This window comes from Hirundo rustica, chromosome 18 (assembly GCF_015227805.2).
Source record: "Hirundo rustica isolate bHirRus1 chromosome 18, bHirRus1.pri.v3, whole genome shotgun sequence".
NCBI lineage: Eukaryota > Metazoa > Chordata > Aves > Passeriformes > Hirundinidae > Hirundo > Hirundo rustica.
The window spans coordinates 788834-809943 of record NC_053467.1 but is presented as its reverse complement, the minus strand read 5'-3'; the positions used below and the strand labels follow the sequence as shown (position 1 = coordinate 809943).

The 21110-nt window shown below is 58.9% G+C and overlaps 2 protein-coding genes across 5 annotated transcripts in view; one reads left to right on the top strand and one right to left on the bottom strand.

Annotated features, from left to right (window-relative positions):
• Window positions 1-260: 260 nt before the first annotated feature.
• Window positions 261-8871, bottom strand: LOC120760924 (TBC1 domain family member 24-like). 2 transcript variants are annotated; one of them, XM_040081699.2, is made up of 7 exons: window positions 8810-8871; window positions 5940-6975; window positions 4723-4881; window positions 4313-4376; window positions 3294-3389; window positions 2850-3117; window positions 261-1711 (listed from the first exon to the last, which is right to left on the bottom strand). In XM_040081699.2, exons 2-7 carry the CDS (start codon window positions 6863-6865, stop codon window positions 1566-1568), a joined length of 1659 nt encoding a protein of 552 aa, XP_039937633.1. In that variant the 5' UTR covers window positions 6866-6975; window positions 8810-8871; the 3' UTR covers window positions 261-1565. The 2 variants fall into 2 exon arrangements, with proteins under 2 accessions (XP_039937633.1, XP_039937632.1); XM_040081698.1 differs by lacking the exon at window positions 8810-8871 and adding an exon at window positions 7971-8073.
• A 946-nt stretch (window positions 8872-9817) lies between these two features.
• The window catches only part of STX8 (syntaxin 8), a 105456-nt gene continuing 94163 nt past the window's right edge, over window positions 9818-21110 (top strand). For all 3 annotated transcript variants that reach the window (XM_040081625.1, XM_058422910.1, XM_040081626.2), the window contains exons 1-5: window positions 9818-9864; window positions 10282-10381; window positions 14606-14700; window positions 15139-15249; window positions 20534-20658. In XM_040081625.1, the coding sequence (XP_039937559.1) occupies window positions 9848-9864; window positions 10282-10381; window positions 14606-14700; window positions 15139-15249; window positions 20534-20658 (448 nt within the window). In that variant the 5' untranslated portion in view covers window positions 9818-9847. The remainder of the gene's footprint in view (window positions 9865-10281; window positions 10382-14605; window positions 14701-15138; window positions 15250-20533; window positions 20659-21110) is intronic.

Below are 21110 nucleotides of genomic sequence, written 5' to 3'. Positions count from 1 at the left end.
TCCGTGTCCTGGGTGTCAGTGGGGACACGGGCAGCAGGGCGTTCAGGACACGCTGTCCCGGCCCGGGCTCATTCCCAGTGTGCAGAGCCAGCTCCCACCCCGAGCCCGGCGATTCCTGCTGTTACTTCTTTATTCCAGGAGCTGGGGCTTCCCACAAAGGGCTCCCTGCCCGTCAAAACTCGGCACTACTCACGCATTTTAACAAACAAGGGCATCACTGACTGCTGATCACACGGCTTTGTTGATGTTTGTTTTTTATTAACTGGCATCCAAGCCCTGGTTGCCAGCTGGATCCTGATCAGCCACAGGAGCAGCTCTTCCCTCCTTTGGAGCCGGGCCGGCTCCGTTTGTGGCGGTGGTCGATGAGTCGGGGGTTGCACTTCCCACGGCAGAATTCCCTTCTCCTGGGTATTTCTCATTCCTGCTGCTTCCCCTCCTGGTGGCTCTGGCCCAGACACCCCATTCCTGGTGTGCCTGGATGCCCTGCGGAGGCTCTGAACCATCCCTGGTGTGCCTGGATACCCTGCGGAGGCTCTGAACCATCCCTGGTGTGCCCTGTGGAAGCTCTGAGCCATTCCTGGTGTGCCCTGCGGAGGCTCTGAACCATCCCTGGTGTGCCCTGAGAAGGCTCTGAGCCATTCCTGGTGTGCCCTGTGGAAGCTCTGAGCCATTCCCTGTGTGCCCTGAGAAGGCTCTGAGCCATTCCTGGTGTGCCTGGGTGCCCTGTGGAGGCTCTGAGCCATTCCCCGTGTGCCCTCTGGGAGCTCTGCCAACCCTGCCCCTGCCGTGCCCTCCTGCCAGCGCTGGCACAGCCCCGGGGCAGCCACAGCTCCCATCCTGAGTGGCTGCAGGGCTGGGATGGGTGGGAGGTGACCCCACCCAGGAAAGTGTGTTTGGGGTGGGAGAGGTTTTCCTGCTGCAGCCACAGGGTTCCAACCCTCCCATGTCTGACTGAGCGACACCAAACCTTCCCATTCCACGTTAAAATGGCCCGTCCTGGTGACCCCAGTGACACCAAACCTTCCCATTCCACGTTAAAATGGCCTGTCCTGGTGACCCCAGTGACACCAAACCTTCCCATTCCACGTTAAAATGGCCCGTCCTGGTGACCCCAGTGACACCAAACCTTCCCATTCCACGTTAAAATGGCCCGTCCTGGTGACCCCAGTGACACCAAACCTTCCCATTCCACGTTAAAATGGGCCGTCCTGGTGACCCCAGTGACACCAAACCTTCCCATTCCACGTTAAAATGGCCCGTCCTGGTGACCCCAGTGACACCAAACCTTCCCCCCACGTTAAAATGCTCCATCCCAGCGGTCCCAAAGGGGAATCTCCTGCGTGTCCAGCCCTGCAGCCCCACGCCAGCCCCGGGCTGGGCACAGAGCAAAGGGCTCAGCCCCGAACGTGGGGTCCTCTCGGGGCTGTCGCTGCACCCCACAAACTGCAGGCAGGGCTCTGCCATCCCCTCAGCGCTTCCAGTCAGGGACAGGAGGAATCTCTGCCGGGGCTGGGGGATCCTGGATACCCTCGGAGGCTGCAGAACGTGGGGTGTCCCCACGGGAACTAGGCGCTCTGAAAGCCCCACACCTCCAAGAGCTGCACCTGGAAGTTCTCCTGGCAGAGCGGGGGGTTGTCGAAGGTCTCGCAGTGCTCCGTGTGTCCCCAGAGCAGGCTGGCGTCCAGGGACAGCGCTTGGCCTCCGCCTCCGCCTATGGATATCCATCCCCATTACCCATATCCATCCCCATTACCCATATCCATCCCCATTACCGATATCAATCCCCCATTTCCCATATCCATCCCCATTACCCATATCCATCCCCATTACCCACATCCATCCCCATTACCGATATCAATCCCCATTACCCATATCAATCCCCCATTACTGATATCAATCCCCATTACCCATATCAATCCCCCATTACCGATATCCATCCCCATTTCCCATATCCATCCCCATTACCCATATCCATCCCCATTGCCCATATCCATCCCCATTACCCATATCCATCCCCATTACCCATATCCATCCCCATTACCCATATCCATCCCCATTACCGATATCAATCCCCCATTACCCATATCCATCCCCCATTACCCATATCAATCCCCCATTACCGATATCCATCCCCATTTCCCATATCCATCCCCATTACCCATATCCATCCCCATTACCCATATCCATCCCCCATTACCGATATCCATCCCCATTTCCCATATCCATCCCCATTACCCATATCCATCCCCATTACCGATATCAATCCCACATTACCCATATCCATCCCCATTACCCATATCCATCCCCATTACCCATATCCATCCCCATTTCCCATATCCATCCCCATTACCGATATCAATCCCCCATTACCCATATCCATCCCCATTACCCATATCAATCCCCCATTACCCATATCAATCCCCCATTCCCGATATCCATCCCCATTACCGATATCCATCCCCATTACCGATATCCATCCCCATTACCCATATCAATCCCCCATTACCGATATCAATCCCCATTACTGATATCAATCCCCATTACCGATATCCATCCCCATTACCGATATCAATCCCCATTACCCATATCCATCCCCATTACCGATATCAATCCCCGTTACCGATATCCATCCCCATTACTGATATCAATCCCCGTTACCGATATCAATCCCCCATTCCCCATATCCATCCCCATTTCCCATATCCATCCCCATTACCCATATCCATCCCCATTACCCATATCCATCCCCATTTCCCATATCCATCCCCATTACCCATATCCATCCCCATTTCCCACATCCATCCCCATTTCCCATATCCATCCCCATTACCCACATCCATCCCCCTCACCGATCACGATGCCGTCCCGGGAGCCGCACATGAACATGGAGGCGGTTTTGGAGGGCAGCAGGAAGTGCCTGATGGCCAGGAACGGGGACAGGCGGCCTCTCCTCTGCGCCGAGGGCACGGCCAGGTGGTTGGGGCTGGAGCCGCGGCTGGAGCCGAGCGGGGATTCGGGAGCGGGGGAGGGCGAGCGCTGCCGGGAGCGCGGCACGGCTTTGGCCAGCTCCGGCTTCTTGATGAGCACCCACTCGTACCTCTCTGCCTCGGGGCGCACCTGGGCAGCGGGACACGGCCGGTGACCCCCGGGGCACCTCGGCACCGCGGGGGGAAGGTGCTGCTGCCGCTCGGGGCCGGGCCGAGCGCTGCGTCCGGAGCTGGGGCAGGGGAGGGACGGGGTGTCCCGGCGGGACGGAAATGAAGGGACTGAGCCGGACATAAACCGTGACTTACGGTGAACACAAAGCACTCCCCCGTCCCAAAAAAGCCCGACGTGGCTCCGCTCTTCTTCCTTTCGCTCCAGTCGGAGGAGAGAAACGCCCCACACACCTTGGGAGAGAGCACAGGAGCCGTCAGGGGATGGGCCGGGAGCAGAGCCTGCCCCGGGAGCGCCGGGCATCGCCCCGGGCTCAGCAGGGCAGGGGCTCTGCCCTGGCCCCTGGGGAATCAGATCCCCAAACCCTGCCGTGCCAGCTCCATCCTGCACCGAGCAATCCCAGATCCCCACACCCTGCTGTGCCAGCTCCATCCTGCACCGAGCAATCCCAGATCCCCAAACCCTGCCGTGCCAGCTCCATCCTGCACCGAGCAATCCCAGATCCCCAAACCCTGCTGTGCCAGCTCCATCCTGCACCGAGCAATCCCAGATCCCCAAACCCTGCTGTGCCAGCTCCATCCTGCACCGAGCAATCCCAGATCCCCAAACCCTGCCGTGCCAGCTCCATCCTGCACCGAGCAATCCCAGATCCCCAAACCCTGCTGTGCCAGCTCCATCCTGCACCGAGCAATCCCAGATCCCCACACCCTGCTGTGCCAGCTCCCTCCTGCACCGAGCAATCCCAGATCCCCAAACCCTGCTGTGCCAGCTCCATCCTGCACCGAGCAATCCCAGATCCCCACACCCTGCTGTGCCAGCTCCATCCTGCACCGAGCAATCCCAGATCCCCACACCCTGCTGTGCCAGCTGCATCCTGCACCGAGCAATCCCAGATCCCCAAACCCTGCTGTGCCAGCTCCATCCTGCACTGCATTTTCAGTTAAAATCTCCCTCGTGGCCGCTCTCCCCCTCACCCCCTCCTGTTTCCCCGGCTCAGCTGTGTCCTGGTGGCCGGAGGTGCAGTTTGTTCTCTCCTGGGAGCTGGGACAGACCCGGGGTGGGGCAGGGCAGGGACCCCCAGCCCGTGGGTGCTCCAAGAAGTGCCCGTGGGGTCACCCACTCTGTGCCCTTCCCCAGCTGCCTGGGAAACGCTCACCTCCCCGTCGGTGGTTTTGATGAGCAGCACCGTGGGTTCGTAGCCTTCACAGCACGTGTAGAACCTGCCGGGAGGGACAAGGGGTGGGGCCGGGGACAGCCGAGCCCTGGGCAGGCTGTGCTGGCTGTCCCTGGCCGCTCCCAGCGTGCCTGGCACGGTGTGGCACACGGGGACAGCCCTGCGGCACATCCACAGGGCTCCGTGTGCCCGGGCGGTGCCCAGGTGCCGGCGGCCACCCGGGCCGGCCCCTGCCCGCCCCCCTCAGCCACGCTCCGGGGCCTGAACGGAGCCCAGCAGCGTCCCCGGCAGCCCCAGAGGTGCCCCCGGTCACTCGCTGCTCCTTTCTCCAGCACCGAGCCCTGCCCGGGTTTCCCCCTGTGCCCGGCCCCGCTGGGCAGCTGAGGCCTCACCTCTGCAGGCTGCAGCCGTCCCGGGAGGTGGAGAAGAGCAGCAGCGGGGGGAAGAGCGAGAAGCGCTCGGGGATCCAGGACCAGACGAGGCGCATCTCCTGCGCCGTGACAACGCTGGAGCTGAAGTTCTGCATGTCCACAGCCAGGTGGAAGGACGGCCTGCGAGGGGAGGGACATCAGGGAGAGCTGTGGGGCCCCTCTGCTTTGGGGAACACAGCTCCACGAGCAGCTTCTGTCCTGCTCTTCGCACCGTGAGCTCTCTGCCAACGCCCCCGGCTCTGGCTGTGCCCTGTCCCCTGTCAGAGTCCCCGGCCCTGGCTGTGCCCTGTCCCCTGACAGTCCCCATCCCTGGTTGTGCCCTGTCCCCTGACACAGCCCCATCCCTGGCTGTGCCCTGTCCCCTGACAGAGTCCCCAGCCCTGGTTGTGCCCTGTCCCCTGTCAGAGTACCCGGCTCTGGCTGTGCCCTGTCCCCTGTCAGAGTACCCGGCTCTGGCTGTGCCCTGTCCCCTGTCAGGGTCCCCAGCTCTGGCTGTGCCCTGTCCCCTGTCAGAGTCCCCAGCCCTGGTTGTGCCCTGTCCCCTGTCAGAGTCCCCGGCCCTGGTTGTGCCCTGTCCCCTGACACAGCCCCATCCCTGGCTGTGCCCTGTCCCCTGACACCATCCCTGGCTGTGCCCTGTCCCCTGACAGTCCCCAGCTCTGGCTGTGCCCTGTCCCCTGACAGTCCCCAGCCCTGGCTGTCCCCTGACAGTCCCCATCCCTGGCTGTCCCCTGACAGTCCCCATCCCTGGCTGTGCCCTGTCCCCTGACAGTCCCCATCCCTGGCTGTGCCCTGTCCCCTGACACCATCCCTGGCTGTGCCCTGTCCCCTGACACCATCCCTGGCTGTGCCCTGTCCCCTGACAGTCCCCAGCCCTGGCTGTCCCCTGACAGTCCCCATCCCTGGCTGTCCCCTGACAGTCCCCATCCCTGGCTGTCCCCTGTCCCCTGACAGTCCCCATCCCTGGCTGTGCCCTGACAGTCCCCATCCCTGGCTGTGCCCTGTCCCCTGACAGTCCCCATCCCTGGCTGTGCCCTGACAGGGTCCCCAGGGGCTGGGAGGGCCCAGCACAGCCACAGCTGTGGGAGGTGCCCGCAGCTCTCCCCGGGTGCTCTGCACAGGAATTCACATTTTGCCTGCTCAGCCGCCAGAGCCGGGGAACGCAGAGCTCTCCTCACCTCCTCTGCACCACGGTGATGCCCCTCTCCATCAAGGCCTTCCTGTTGGCCATCTGGAGGAGCCAGATCTCCTTGCGGGAGAAGAGCCGGATGCCGAAGGCTCTCTCCAGGAGTTTCTCCACGGTGACGTGCTCGGCGATGTTCGCGACGAAAGCCCGCAGCTCCGCCTTGACGTCGGAGCCCTGCAGCCCGGCCGGGGCCACCGAGAGCCGGAACTGCTTCAGCAGGGCCAGGGCGATGCGGTACAGGACCTTCTGGCCCTCCAGCAGGAACACGTCCAGCACGCGCACGGCGTAGGCGAAGGGCAGCCCGGGGAAGAGCCACCGCAGCCACTCCGAGTAGACCTCGAGGACGTCGGCGGCGGCGCCGGCGATCAGCTTGTGAGCCGCCGGGCAGTGCTTGTTGGCCAGGTCCCCGAAGGTCATGCAGGAGGCCTGGTGGGCCAGGAAGGACTGGTCGATGTAGGCGGCGTGGGGAGCGTTGCTGGCCAGCAGGCGCGAGACGCTCTCGAAGCACTGGGCCTCGTCCCGGCTGTAGTGCAGCAGCAGCGCGGCCAGGGCCGGCAGCAGGGGGCTGTGCGTGATGTCGGGGAACAGGGCGCCCACGCAGATGAGGATCTTCTTCAGGGCCGTGACCCCGTGCGGGTTGAGGCAGTAGGTGGGCACGGGGCAGCCCTCCAGGAACTCGGGCAGAGGGTGGGAGCTCACGCTGGGCTTCCCGAAGAGCCGGCCGGCCACGTCCCGGTACACCGGCGCGTCGGGGGTGACCAGGCGGCAGGAGACGCGCTGGATGAGCCGCGGGTAGAGCCGGGCCCGGCCCGCATGGCTCCCGGCCCAGCAGCCTTCCCTGGCCAGCCTCTTCAGCTCCTTCGGGGGCCTGTCCAGGACGTCCCGCGGGATCTGCGCCGGCCGCTGCGCCTCGGGCATCTTGTCCCAGTCCACGAACTGGCCGCAGCCCGGGCAGGAGGAGGTGTCGATGTCCCACGTGTCAGCCTCGGACGTGACCACGATGCTGACCGGGGATGAGCCGAGCGCCTCTGCGGGACAAAGAGCGCGGGCTGAGCGCTTCCAGCGCCCCACCGACGGCGTTTCACCCTGCCCGGGGCCGCTCTGAGCTCTCGCTGCCACCTCCTGGCTCTCCTTGCTCTCCCCTGCCAAGGGAAGGGTTTCAGGCTTCGCCCTCTCCCGCTCCCATCGGCTCAGGGCCCTGCAGAAGCGCGGGGCCAGGTCCCAGCCGGCTGCCAGGGTCTCTTCTCACACCCCCAGGGGCTTTTCCCCGCTCCGAAAGCTCCCGGTCCCGGGGCAGGGCTCGGGCAGCCGCCGGCCCGGCGCTGGGAAGAGCAGAGCCCGAGCTCCTCCTAGAGAGACGGGAGCGGCGTTTCCCCGGGGCTGGGAGAGCCCGGGCCGAGCCCCGCACGGGCACGGAGCTGTCCCCGCCTGGCTCAGCGCTGCCGGCCGCTCATTAAGGGCAGGGATAAAGGCGATCAGCGCGCTCCTTAGCTCTCGGATGTTTTCCTCGTGGCCGTGCTCGGTTGCTGGGGGGTCAGGGATGGGTTCTCACTGAGCCGGGGGGACGCGGGGGGACAGCCCGCGGTGGCACATCGGGAGGGTCCTGGTGCCCGGGCTGGCTCCGGCTGCGGCTCTCCAGCTCAGCTCGGCGCTGGCCCAAGGCCAGCAGGAGCAGCGGGTCGGGCTCGGTCTGGTCCAGGGCAGGAGCTGCTGGAGCCGGCGGCTCGGCCCCGCTCCCTGTCCCGGGCACAGCCTGACCCCGGCACGGTCACGGGGGCTCCCGGCCACAGAAACCAGGCCGAGACAACGCCGGGGCCGGATCGGGGGCTGTCTGCACCCCAAATTCACCCCGTCCCGTCCCCGGGGTGCTGCCCTGCCCGGGTACCGAGGAGCATCAGCCCGAGCCCCCGGTGCCCCGGTGCCGAAGGGAGGCTGCGGCTGCGCCCGCCCCGGGACGAGCCGGGGGGCTCGGGGCAGGAATCGGGCTCTGCCCCGGCCCCTCGGCCCCGCCGGCCGCACTCACCTGGCCCGGTGCCCGCGGCCTCGCCCGCGGCCGGCTCGGCCATGGGGAAGGCGGCGGCCGCGGCCCCGGGGGAGCGGGGCAGGCTGAGCCCCAGCTGCAGCATGTCCCAGCTCGGCCACCCCTGCCGCGTCCCCTCCGGGCCCGCACCCGCCCGCGCTCTTAAGGCGAGGGCGAGCCCGCGGCCCCGGCGTTTATTTGGGGTAAACACGGCGAGGGGTGGAGCGGCTCCGCGCCCGCATCGCCCCTTCCAGCCCCGCTTCCGCGCCGAGCGCGGCCGGGGGGCCGCAAGCGCCCCGCGGGCCGAGATAGCATCGAACGGCAGCACCAGCGGTACGGGAAGCCTCGGTTTCCCCGAGCACAACCTCGGCGCTCCCGCTCCGCCGCTCGCTCCCCTCGCACGCCCGGGCCGGGCTGCGGGCACGGCCGGGGGCTCCGGCGCTGCCGCTGCCCCGGGGATGCTCGGTACCGATGGAGTCCAGCCCCGGGCGCGCTGCGGAGCTGCCGAGCGGGCGCTCACGGGCAGAAGGGCCGGGCTGGAGGAAAAGCGGCCTCCAGCAGCTGGGAGAGGCTCCCAGGACATCGCCCCGGGCCGGCGGCGCCGCCGCAGGGCTCACGGCTCCGGCCGCGCTCAGCGGGCACTTTCATTGGCATCCTGCCGCGCTAAAGGATGTTCATTTCCCTATAAAATCGGATCGTTTCTGTTGTGATAAGAGCAGCCGCAGGTTGTTCCTGATCTGCCTTCCTGCCTGCAGGTCCGGCTGCCCCTGCAGCACCTCCCTGAGCATCCTCTGGCACCTCCAGCCTGGCTCCCTGCTGGAGGAGCCTCTCCTCCTCCTCACCGTCTCCGTGCCGGGCCCAGTTCCTCGGATGCGCTGGTTGTCGTTATCAATATCGTTATCGCTATTGTTATGATTGTCCCTATCGCTCTCGTCATCACTGTCGTTATCAACGCGCCCCAGCGGTGCTTTTGTGCCCCATTTGCGTCACCGACCGCATCCAAAAACAAAGGGAGAGGCCAAATCCTGCCGGATCAGGGGTGGGAAGGGCTTGGACAGAACTGCTGCGGGAGCGAGGGGCTGCGCCCACCGCAGCGACAGTGCCAGCACCGCCAGTGTCACCCGGCACCGGGGGACGGGGACATCGGCGTGGGCAGGGAGGGCAGCGACCGCCACGGCGCTCACCAGGGGAGATGGGCAGGGACAGGGGACAGGGCTGGGATTTGGGGAAGGGAACCGGTGTACCGCTCAGTGTTGGCTTTATGTGGCGGCAGGGACGGGAGGGAGGAGCGGGGACAGCTCAGGTCCTGCGCTGTGCACATCTGCACCGTGTGCCGTGCACCTCTGCACCCCGATCACCTGCATCTGCGCACCTGGTACTGCAAACCTCTGTGCGCTGAACCCTGTAAACCCTGAACATCTGCATCTGTGCACCTTGTACTGCAAACCTCTGTGCGCTGAACCCTGAACATCCGCATCTGCGCACCTCGAACTGCAAACCTCTGTGCACTGAGCCTCTGCCCCTCTGCCCTGTAAACCCTGAAGATCCGCATCTCTGTCCCTGCACCCCACACACCTGCCCCTCTGCCCCATCAACACCTGCCCTGCCCCTCTTCTGTCCCTGCCCCGCACATCAGAACCGCAGCGCCATCGCCCCGCTCCCCGCGGCCCCGGGCACCCCGCACCGCTCCCCGCGGCCCCGGTACCTCTTCCCCCCCCGCTCCATCTCCCCCCTCTCCATCTCTCCCCTTTCTCTCTCCCCTTTCTCTCTCCTCTCTCTCCCATTTCCTTCTCCCGTTTCCCCTCCGTGCCCTCCCGGCGCCTGCGCGCCGCGCGTCCGGGAGGATCCGGCGGAAGCTCCGGGGAGGTTCCGGGGCCGCGATGGCTCCGGATCCCTGGTGAGCGCCGGCCCGGGGCTGCGGGGCTGCGGGGCTGCGGGGCTGCGGGGCTGCGGGGCTGCGGGGCTGCGGGGCTGCGGGGCGGGACCGGGGCTGCGGGGCGCCCGGAGCCTGCGGGGTCCGGCGGGAGCGGGGCCGGGCTGTGCGGGCTACGGGGGTTGTGCCTCCCCAAAGCCCGTCCAGGCGCGCGTGTATTTTGGGGGTGCTGTGCCTGCCCTGCCCGGGGTCCTTCACCAAAGCCCATCCCAGGCTTTGTCGGGTGCGTGTTTTGGGGGTGCTGTGCCTTTCCTTCCCGAGCCTTTTCCCGGGGCTTATACCAGCCCATCCCATCGGATCCCGGCGGGTCCCAGCCCAGCCCATCCCATCCCAGCCCAGCCCATCCCGCGGCCCCGCGCTGAGCCGCTGCCGTGCCCGCAGGCTCCCGCTGCTCGCCGCCGCTCGCCAGCTCGCCCAGGACATCGCCGAGAGGATCCAGGAGCGGAATCGCTGCCAGCGGAGCGGGGAGAGCTCGGCCAAGGTGCCCCGGCACGGAGGGGCTCGGGGGGCTCGGGGCTGGGCTGTGCCGGACACGGGCTGCGGTTAAATGGGCGGCGTTCCCGGGATGGGGGATACCAGGGATGGGGGATACCCGAGATGCGGGGTTCCCGGGATGGGGGATACCCGAGATGCGGGATTTCCTGGATGCAGGATTCCCGGGATGCGGGATACCCGAGATGCGGGATTTCCTGGATGCAGGATACCCGGGATGCGGGATTTCCTAGATGCAGGATTCCCGGGGTGCGGGGTTCCCGGGATGCGGGATTTCCTGGATGCAGGATTCCCGGGATGCGGGGTTCCCGGGTTGCGGGATTTCCTGGATGCAGGATTCCCGGGATGCGGGGTTCCCGGGATGCGGGATTTCCTGGATGCAGGATTCCCGGGATGCGGGGTTCCCGGGATGCGGGATTTCCTGGATGCAGGGTTCCCGGGATGCGGGCCCGAGGGAGGGCGGCAGGAGGTGCGGAAGGGGCGGGCCGGGGCCGGGCTGTGTCGCTGTCGCTGTCGCGATCCCCGCGGGGGAAGGTCGTGCCCCACGGCAGCAATGTCTGTGTCCCTTTAGTGTCTGTAAAGGGAGCGAGGGTCACGAAGCTGCTTTGGGCTCAGCAGCGCCGCTGCCAGCGAGGAGCTGCGGCGGTGCTGGGCACGCCCGGCTCGGGGCTGTCCCTGCCGGGGCGGAGCTGCTCCAGGGGCTCGGGGATGCTGGGATGTTGGGATGCTGGGATGGAGCTGCTCCAGGGGCTCAGGGATGCTGGGATGTTGGGGTATTGGGATGGAGCTGCTCCAGAGGCTCAGGGATGCTGGGTTTTTGGGATGCTGGGATGGAGCTGCTCCAGAGGCTCAGGGATGCTGGGATGTTGGGATGCTGGGATATAGCTGCTCCAGGACTCAGGGATGCTGGGATGTTGGGATGCTGGGATGGAGCTGCTCCAGAGGCTCAGGGATGCTGGGATGTTGGGATGCTGGGATATAGCTGCTCCAGAGGCTCAGGGATGTTGGGTTTTTGGGATGCTGGGATATAGCTGCTCCAGGGCTCAGGGATGCTGGGATGTTGGGATGCTGGGATGGAGCTGCTCCAGAGGCTCAGGGATGCTGGGTTTTTGGGATGCTGGGATGGAGCTGCTCCAGAGGCTCAGGGATGCTGGGTTTTTGGGATGCTGGGATGGAGCTGCTCCAGAGGCTCAGGGGTGCTGGGATGCTCAGCAGCTGCTCTGTGCCCTCTCTCTGTGAGCAAGGAGATGTTCCTCTCCCAGGGCTGGCTCCTGCCTTTTGCAGGAGCTGCAGATCAGAGGGAATAGGAATTTTGCATCCTTGTTTTAGCTGCATTTCTAACAAAATGCAAGCCCAGAGTTAAATGGGAATGAGAAGCAGCATTTCCCAGGAATGTTGCACTCTCCACATTTTCACACTTCCTGTTTAAGGAATAAAATAAAGGATGCTGCTTTCCCTTGGGGTCAAAGCCTCGTCCTTTCCTTCAGGAGCAGCTTTGAGTCATTACCTGCTCCCTTGGCTGTGTTCAGATGAAAATTGCTGTAAGCCCTGGAGCTGGTTGTTTATAATAATTGTATACTTAAAGCCCCAGAGGTTTTTCTCCCCCCTCTCTGTATCAGGGATGTAATGCAGTGCCCCATCACTGGATCTGCTGGGCCACTCGCTTTGCTGAGAGGTGTTCAAGTCAAATGTCAGCTTTGAAATGTTTCCTGGGAAGAAATTCTGAGGAAACGTGTGTAGGCTGTGCACAGTAATCAGTGCAGCTGAATGGCTGCCTCGGTTCAGCAGGAGTTGAGAAGGGGTTCCAGAAACCCCAAATAAGTTGAGAACAGTATTTTCCCTGGCTTTGGAGTGTTTGGAGGTGCAGATTGAACTCCTGCTTTCAGGATGGTGAAGTGTCAGAATTGTACAGAAGACCAATAAAAAGGCTGCTGCTGGAGCTGTCTGTGTTTATGGAGGGCAAAGTCCTCTGTTGCCACCAGTGCCACCTCTGGGGAGCCCAAACCCCGGTGAAACGTGGGGCTGGTGTTGTTTGGAGCCTTTCTTTTGGAACTCTCCAAGGTTGTGTTTTATGGAAACATTGCACAGGTGACTGACCTCTCCATAAAATCATCTGTCCCGTGCCCTGTGTTTTCCAGCTCCCTTTAATCCATTAACAGGTAAAGAGGAGCATTTGGCAGAGCTTGGTTCTACTCTAAACAAGTTTCCAACGACGACAGAGGTGTTTTCATAACAGAAATGCCGCTGAGAATCCCACGGCTGAGCAGCCGCGTGTCCCGTGCCTCCTGAGTGCTGTAATGCAGGAAAATGTCTTTGTGCAATGTTGGCTTTGTAGGGAGAATGTAAACAGGTTTTTGTTTTTATAGTATTTTGCCATTAGCTCAGCTGACAAACTTCTTGCTTGTTGCTGAGCCAAAAATAGAGCATAAAATCTAAAATGGAAAAATAAACCGTGAGGAAAGATTTTAATCCAGCCCTTGCCATCTGTGAACTCTGCTCTATTAAGCTGGTGATAAAACCTCCATTGGTTTTTCTTTCTGCTTTTCTTCTTTCTTCGTTTTCTGTAAAGGAGGTGAAATCTTTTGTTCTCTCTCTGCAGTTTCTGGCCAGGTGGCTGCATTTGGTGACTTTTTTTTGGCCGTGTCACCTTTGTGCTCTGCTGCTGCTCTCAGTCAGTCAAACGCAGCATCCTCCACCTGGAGCTGAGGACAAATGAAAAGCCACAGCTCGTAAACAGGAGGCACTGCAAGTCTTAATTAGGACGACTTGCATCGTTAATTGCAGTTAGAGTGGGCTTTTTTCTGCATAACATAACTGGAATGAAAAGAAATAACGTCTGAGGAGGACAGACTCAGAGGATAATGTGAGTTTGAGTTGGGAAGGGGTGGGGAGCAGGCAGGAGGATTCCTGCAAGCCTGGGGTTTGCTTGCAGCAGGGGAGAACGAGTGAATCACATTTTTACTGAGAACAGACACATCTGGATCTTGGGTAGGTCGGTGCTGAGAAAGGATTTGAGAGTCCTGAGTGCTGCTGAGAGGAGAAATGGAACAATCTGAATTTCTTTGGTGTCTTAGGTTCAAGTCTGGAGGAGTTCAGTGCAGGGAATGTGTGAACCTGAAGCAACCTTCTCTCTGATCCTGGCAGCTGGGAAAGAAACCCGGTGGGAAAAGAAGTGCCAGTATTTTTATTGTAGATCAGAGGAAAGAGCTGGAAATTTATCTGGAAAATATGAAAATGTGCTGAAATGTTTTGCCCATATGAAGAAGTGTGTTTATAAAGACTTGAAAGACAGCTTTCCACATTCATTAATGCCTTAGAATTGTGTTTGTGAAACCCTTCCATTGTTTTGTAAGCAGCCTGCAGTGACTCTGGCTCTGAGCAGCCTCTCTGGGGCTGCAGTGGAGCCCTTCCCACCTGCAGTAAAAGTTAAATATACTGTCATGAGGGAGGGTGAAATGTCACGTAGACCTGACAGAGCAGGCCAGTGACCATCTCTGTGTCCCCAGGTCAGTGTGGCCACCAGGCAGTGACCATCTCTGTGTCCCCAGGTCAGTGTGGCCACCAGGCAGTGACCATCTCTGTGCCCCAGGTCATTGTGGCCATCAGGCAGTGACCATCTCTGTGTTCTTTCAGGTCAATGTGGCCACCACGTAATGACCATCTCTGTGTCCCCCAGGACAATGTGGCCATCTCTGTGTTCCTCCAGGTCAATGTGACCATCTCTGTGTCCCCAGGTCAATGTGACCATCTCTGTGTCCCCAGGTCAATGTGACCATCTCTGTGTTCCTCCAGGTCAATGTGACCATCTCTGTGTCCCCCAGGTCAATGTGACCATCTCTGTGTTCCTCCAGGTCAATGTGACCATCTCTGTGTCCCCCAGGTCAATGTGACCATCTCTGTGTCCTCCAGGTCAATGTGACCATCTCTGTGTCCCCAGGTCAATGTGACCATCTCTGTGTCCCCAGGTCAATGTGACCATCTCTGTGTTCCTCCAGGTCAATGTGACCATCTCTGTGTCCCCAGGTCAATGTGACCATCTCTGTGTCTCCCAGGTCAATGTGACCATCTCTGTGTCCCCCAGGTCAATGTGACCATCTCTGTGTCCCCCAGGTCAATGTGACCATCTCTGTGTTCCTCCAGGTCAATGTGGCCATCTCTGTGTCCCCCAGGTCAATGTGGCCATCAGGCAGTGACCATCTCTGTGTTCCTCCAGGTCAATGTGGCCATCAGGTCGTCGCTGCAGAGCCTCAAGGAGAAGATTGAGCAGCTGAGGGAGCTGCTGCTGCGGGCGGTGTCGACACGCCAGATGTATCTGTCACCAGCTCGCTGCCCCTCGGGGCACGGTGCAAAACCTGCTGGCACCCCTCTGCCACACGCTCGGGGCTTTCCCTTTGTTCCCTCTGCAGGAGAGTTTGTCACCAGAACTTAGACCCTTTTTTTTTGAGTTAAAACGGTTATTTTTGACGATCAGGAAGTCTCATTTCTTTTAGGAATGTGTAACAAGTATTATTTTATACCTTTTTTTTTGAGTTAAAACTGTTATTTTTGACGATCAGGAAGTCTGATTTCTTTTAGGAATGTATAACAAGTATTATTTTATACCTTTTTTTTTTTGAGTTAAAACTGTTATTTTTGACGATCAGGAAGTGTGATTTCTTTTAGGAATCTATAACAAGTATTATTTTATGCTGTGAAATGAAAGCTTTTCGTTGTTTCTGAGTTTGGTCCTTAACCCAGAGCCATCAGCACGCAGCTGGAAGGGGACAGGAGGCAGAATTTGGTGGACGACCTCCTGACACGGCACAAACAGCTGGAGGCATCCTACAGGAACGAGGGCCCGGAGCCAGACACGAGCAGGTAGGGAACTGTCCCCTCCAGTCCCAAGGGATCTGTGCTTGGGGCGGCCCTGAGGTGATAACGGAGCTCGTTGACCCCTGCGGGTAGCACAGGAGAGGGATTTGTGTGGAGGTGATGTTTCTGTCAGTGACAGCAGAGTTCCCTGTGGGTGCTGGCTGTTGGGGGTGTTGGTTTTGGTGCTGCTCAGAGTTCAGCTGATGCTCTGCTGCGTTCCTGTGGGTGTTTATGTTTGCTCCAGTGAGGTGCTGAAGGGCTTGGCCTCGGTGCCTGTGTGCTCTGGTGTTTGTTACACCCCAAGCCCGTGCTGCCCTTCTCGCCCAGAGCAGCTGTGGCTGCCCCTGCACCCCTGGCAGTGCCCAAGGCCAGGCTGGACAGCGCTGGGAGCAGCCTGGGACAGTGGAAGGGTTCCTGCCATGGGATTTAAGATCCCTTCCAGCCCATTCCGTAACACGTGATGGTGACTTGTTTGTCATCTTTGTATATCCGGGCACCTGCTGCAGGTGATAAACCTCCAGACCGGGCTCGAACCCAAGCGATTGTTCAAGGTTTGGATTCTCCAGAGCTCAGTGCAGCTCCTGGTGTTGTCTTGGCTCTCAAATCTACCACTGAGTGACCCCAAACACGTAAAACAGCAAAATGTGGGGCTGTGATGTGGCAGGATCCCGGCAGGAGCCCCCAGGGTCTGCAGGGCTCCGCTGCCCTTCCCAGCTCGGGGTCCCTCTGAAATCCTTGCAGAGTCCTGGCCCAGCTTTGGGGTTCTGGGGGTGGCAGAGCCCACCCTGGAATGTGCCTGGAGCTGACTCAGCTTCCCCTGCATTAGAAAAATCGGCACCTGGAGTTTGATGAAGCTGAGCAGTGACACTTGCCCGGCCTGTGCTGCTTTTCCGTATCTAATCCAGCACTGAAGTGACAGCCCGCGGTGCCCAGGTCCTGTTCTTGCCAGCAGCCCTTCCTTTCATTAACCTTCCTGCACCACTGATCACACAGTCCTTGTCCCGGGGCCTGGGGCTGGGAGCTTTCCCCTGGAGTTAAGCTGGTTTACGTTTGGTCACCACTCAGTGAGTTTCACATCCTTTGAAAGCTGCTGGGAGCTGTGGCTGGCTGCGGGGCTGTGCTTTAACGCTCTCAGGGCTGATCCCGAGTGACAGCTGCGGGCAGGACGCTCCGCGGCTCGGGGACAGCATTCCTGCCCCTTCCGGCCTTCATTAAGGTGCCACTGGGATTTTCCAGGGGAAGTTGTGCTGTTTGCAGGAGTCCCCTCCAGCAGGGCCGGTTCCATCTCCTTCCACTGGGTTTTCCCAACGATTTCAGTGCCTTCTGCCCCCTTTTCTCCTCGGGAGAGATCTGTGCGGGTTGTTAGAGCGGGGGCTCCAATGGGGCAGAATTCCCAGGGTTTCACTGCATTCCAAGGGCAGGAGTGGGAAAAGCAGCCGGGAATTTTGACTTTCTGGATGTCACACGTCGGGCTTTTGGAGTGTTTAAATGTTTGTGGGGACAGGAATGGGAATGTTCCTGCTCTGTCTGAGCAGGTCTCAGGCTGGAGAATCGATCAGTCAGCAGAATCAATAAATTCACTGGCCTTCCTTGGTGTCTCTGGGAATGCCTCAAAAACAGAGACAGCCTCTGCTATCTGTGGGACACAAAGCACCTTCAGGAAGAGCTTCCCCGGGTACATGTTAAATGAGCCCATGTTCTTTTTTCTCTTCAGCGTGGGTCACCATTTCTCCTGACAGATGGAAGGTATTTCAGCCTTGATCCAAGCAGGAATTTTGCCTAATGCCCAACAGGCTTTAATCCACGAATGCCTGGCTTCAGGTGTCGAATGCTTCTGGGAATCTGGCTGTTGTTTGTGGGGGGCAGGTGCTGTTCAGGAAATAAAATCAACAGCAGTTGTTCAGGTGCCTCTGAAAGTCCTTCCTGGTGTCCTTCCTCCCTCCCAGTTCCTGCTGGAGCCTCCTGGCTGCAGCTTCCTGAGCTGGGATGGGGCTGGCCTCACCTCTGGCAGGTGGAAAAGAGGGAATTGTCCATCCAGGGGAACGCCTGAGTCCCAGGATCACATCCATGGCTGGGGCTTTCCAGGGTTCCTGTGCTTTTGGCTGTGGTCAGGATTGTCCCACACCCTCCCCAGCCAGCACCTGCAGCTCCCGGACCTTGGAGCAGTGGGAGCAGTGAACCACAGGGAAGTGGTGTCAGGAGCACCGTGGAAATTCCTGGAAGGTGGGGACAGAGTTCTCGTGCTGCTGGGGCTGGAAGTCCTCTGCCAGCTGCAGGGGGTGCTGGAGGCTTCCCATCAGGAGAGGTTCTTCTCCCCCTGGGATGGTACCTGGAGGGGCTTTGGAAGTGCCTGTGCTCGTGTGGCCTCTCATGGGTTTTGGAGAGGTAGAGAGGGTTTCTGTTTCGTATGTTAAGATTATATTTGTTTTATTTATTATCTTGGAGCTTCCTAAAAATACAGAGGGAGCGCTGTAAGCGAGAGAATGCCCCGGTCCTGCGGCACCCTGTGGGGAGTGACCCCGGGTGCTTCAAAGAGCCCCTCTGCCGTTGGGGGGTGTCCAGGTGATCATCCACCCAGCTGTCATATGACCCAGGTTTTGTGTGAGGCTCAGTCTTGCTGATCGGTCCCGTGGAGCGCTGAGCCTCGATGTGTGGCCTTGGCCTGAAGTGGGTGCCTGTTGAGTAACCCGAGTTCCTTGGGGGGCGTTCTGGGGATCAGCGGCGGGGCGGTCAGACAAGCCCTCCCTTGTTCGGCAGCGGCGCAGCTCCCCGCTCTTAAACCCCGTCACCTTTTAAACTCGGGCGCATCGCTGAGCCTTGTAATTAGTTAAATCTGCTCCCATCATCAAAAGCCATCCCCACGCTCCAGCGCTCGGCCCGGCTTGCGTGATTAACTTGGCGGAGGCGGTGGGTGGCTAATTGGATAAGCTTTAATCTTCACACCGGCCGGGCCAGGCGGGGCAGCCTGGGAGGAGGGAGGAAGTTACCAAACATGTCACAAAGATGATTGTAACGAGCTGAGCGCTGCCATGACCCAACCTGCGAGAGCGGGGCACGGCGCTGGCGGGAGGGAGCGAGGCGCAGCCGCGAAGGCTTGCGGATTTGCTTGCCTCGGCCGTTTCTTAGCGAGCAGGGAGCTTTACGTTCCCCTCGCTTTCGTTAAACGGCTTTGTCAGGTGTTGTTGCCCTGGGTTTTGTGTCCTGCTAATTGAACCGAATTGGGGGAGCTGCGGCGGCGTTCCCATCTCTGGCGGCGTTAACGCTGCCCAAACCTGCCGCCGCTTGTGAGCCCGGGGGATGAAAGAGCAGATTTAATCCCCCAGAGCAGGGGGGAAAGCTGGCCGCTGTGCAGAACGGCATTGCAGGTGGGTGCAAGTTTGTCTAAGCCAGCCTGATTGCCAGCCTCCATAAATCCATGGAAGCTCAATGGAGCTGCGGGCCTGGAATGCGGAAGGGTCCCAGCTCCTCTCTGGTGCTGCCCTTGACACCCAGCTGGCCGTGGCACAGCAGGGCTGCCTCTGCTTTGGTGTTCAGCATCACTGGGGTGGTTAAAGGAGAGGTGGGGGTTTATAAAAAGTGCTTTCTAGCCGCTATTTTTAAAAAATGTTTGATTTTTCCCTATTTTTTCCCCTATTTTTTTCTATTTTTTTCTATTTTCCCCTATTTTTTCTATTTTTTTCTAATTTTTTCTATTTTTTCTAATTTTTTTCTATTTTTTCTATTTTTTCTAATTTTTTTTCTATTTTTCTAATTTTTTTCTATTTTTTCTATTTTTTTCTAAATTTTTTTCTATTTTTTTTCTAATTTTTTCCTATTTTTTCCTCATTTTTTCTAATTTTTTTCTCTTTTTTTCCTATTTTTTCTAATTTTTTTCTATTTTTTTTCTATTTTTTTTTTCCTATTTTTTTCCGGTTTTTTTTCCGTTTTTTTTTTTTTTTTTTTTTCCCTATTTTTTCCCTACTTTTCCGTGGTTTCCCGTTTTCCATTCTGCCTTCCCCGTGAGCTGGAGCGCGGTGCCCGGGTCGCAGCGGGCGGGGAGAGGAGCTGCCGAGCTCTGTGCCGGCCGTGGGCAGTTTTCCAGCGGTGCTGCTCCATCCCACGGCCAGGAGATGTCCCCAGCTGCCCGGGATTCCCGCAGCAGCTCCGGCCGCAGCTCGGGGCTGCGCTCGGACACCTCCAGGGCCAGCGGAGCCCGGAGCCCCCCTGGCCCCGCTGTCCCTGCTCACGGTCACCTCTGCCCCGGGGCTTTGGCCACACCGGGATGTCCGGCACCTGTGGGCGCTGGGCAGCACCAGAGCACCTCGGTGAAAAACTCCCTTCAAAGCGCCAAAAACAGCTGCAGCATTTGAATTTAGGTGTGGGTGTAGTTAAAAAAAGCATTGAGAAGTTGAGAGATCCTAAAAACCTTCTCTGTTCTTGGGTTGTTTGTGGGAGTGCTTTGGGAAAGAGCAGGGAAAAGGTGAAATGGGAATGAAATGCAGAGTTTAAAGGAAGGGAAGCAGAAGGCAAAAGCTCCGACTTGTGAACATCTGTGGGGGGAAGCAGCCCTACCATGGCTCCCCCAAACCTGAGCTGCAGCTCTGGCTTCGGGGCACTCTCAGTCTTTCTTCTTGTGGGAGAAACCAGTGAAGAGCTGAAAGGCAGAAACCAGAAATCTCCTATCGAGGAAATATTTAAGTGGGGTTTCATTTTACTGCTTGGATTTATGTGCCCTGGACATGGAAAACTTGTTTTCTGTGGTCACCAGGGAAGTGTCTGTAATGTGAGCAATCTCAAGTCATAATTCTTTGAGAAGAAAACCCATTATTTAATTACCCTCCCATTCAAGAGTGTGTGTTCCTGGCTTCTCGTTCAGGTTGGAAATGCAGGAAGGGAGCTGTGTCCACCTACAGTCCTTGAAATTCGGGGATGTTCCTGGTCAGGATTGCAGGGAATTAAAAGTCTCACCTGATTTACATCTCTGTTTCCGTGTTTGAGGCTGTAGCAGTATTTTTGTAAGTCTGTGCTTTGATCACGTAGCAAATAGAGGAATAATGTGTATTCCCAGGAATGTTGTGTGTTCTACGTGCAAACAGCATTTTAAATTGATATGTTATACAGTCTGTGGGTCTATTGTACAATCCCTTTATCCCTGTAAAATGAATTCCCTCCTTCCTTACCACTTCCAGCCTGGGAGAGGGATTTGTTCCTGGGGATTGCTTTTGGCTGATTCCTCCTGGGGTTGCAGAGCCCGTGGGGTGCTCAGCCCTGTCTGCCAGGGCTTGGAAATCACTCACTGGGATTTTTTCAGGTCCAGCCTCATGGCAGGAGGGGCCAAACGAGGCGTCACCAACCCCTGGCTCTTGGAAGAATCGGAGGAGACCAGAGGCCTTGGCTTTGATGAGCTCAGGCAGCAGCAGAGAAGGATCATTGAAGGTACAAGAGCCTTTCTGGCTGTTTTGAGCATCTCTGAGCCTTTATTCGAACCTCAATGCACCAACCTGTGCTGAAGTGTTATTATTTACAGACGTCAAATGCAGCAGCTCCAGGCAGCCTCTCTCTGTGTTTGCAGGAGCAGCTCTGTGCTTGCAATGATCTTAAATGGATGCAACTTCTCAAATTAAGTTTTGGAAGTCCTGTTTTTGCCCATGTTCGTGGTTTTGGTGAGCAGTGTGATCACATAGCTGCTCTGGGTGCAGGGGTGTTAATTAACGGGTGCATTAAATGCCTCGTTGAATTGGAACGAGGTAAGAATTAACTCATCCAAAAAGGGTCTTTAGATTTTGGCCCTCTGCACCCATAAGGAATCTCTGACTTTGGAAGTGTTGGGGAACCTCAGCCTGGGATCAGGTGGTTAATGAGGTCATTTCCAGGCAATTCAAGTATGG

What these genes read in the sequence shown, in the direction of transcription:
- LOC120760924 (XM_040081698.1), bottom strand. Translation starts at nt 8,073, where the DNA reads ATGCTGCAGCTGGGGCTCAGCCTGCCCCGCTCCCCCGGGGCCGCGGCC. An exon ending in GACGGCTGCAGCCTGCAGAG is followed by an intron (nt 4,377 to 4,722) that starts GTGAGGCCTCAG and finishes CCCTCCCGGCAG; the next exon opens with GTTCTACACGTGCTGTGAAG. An exon ending in CCGGGACGGCATCGTGATCG is followed by an intron (nt 1,712 to 2,849) that starts GTGAGGGGGATG and finishes GGATATCCATAG; the next exon opens with GCGGAGGCGGAGGCCAAGCG.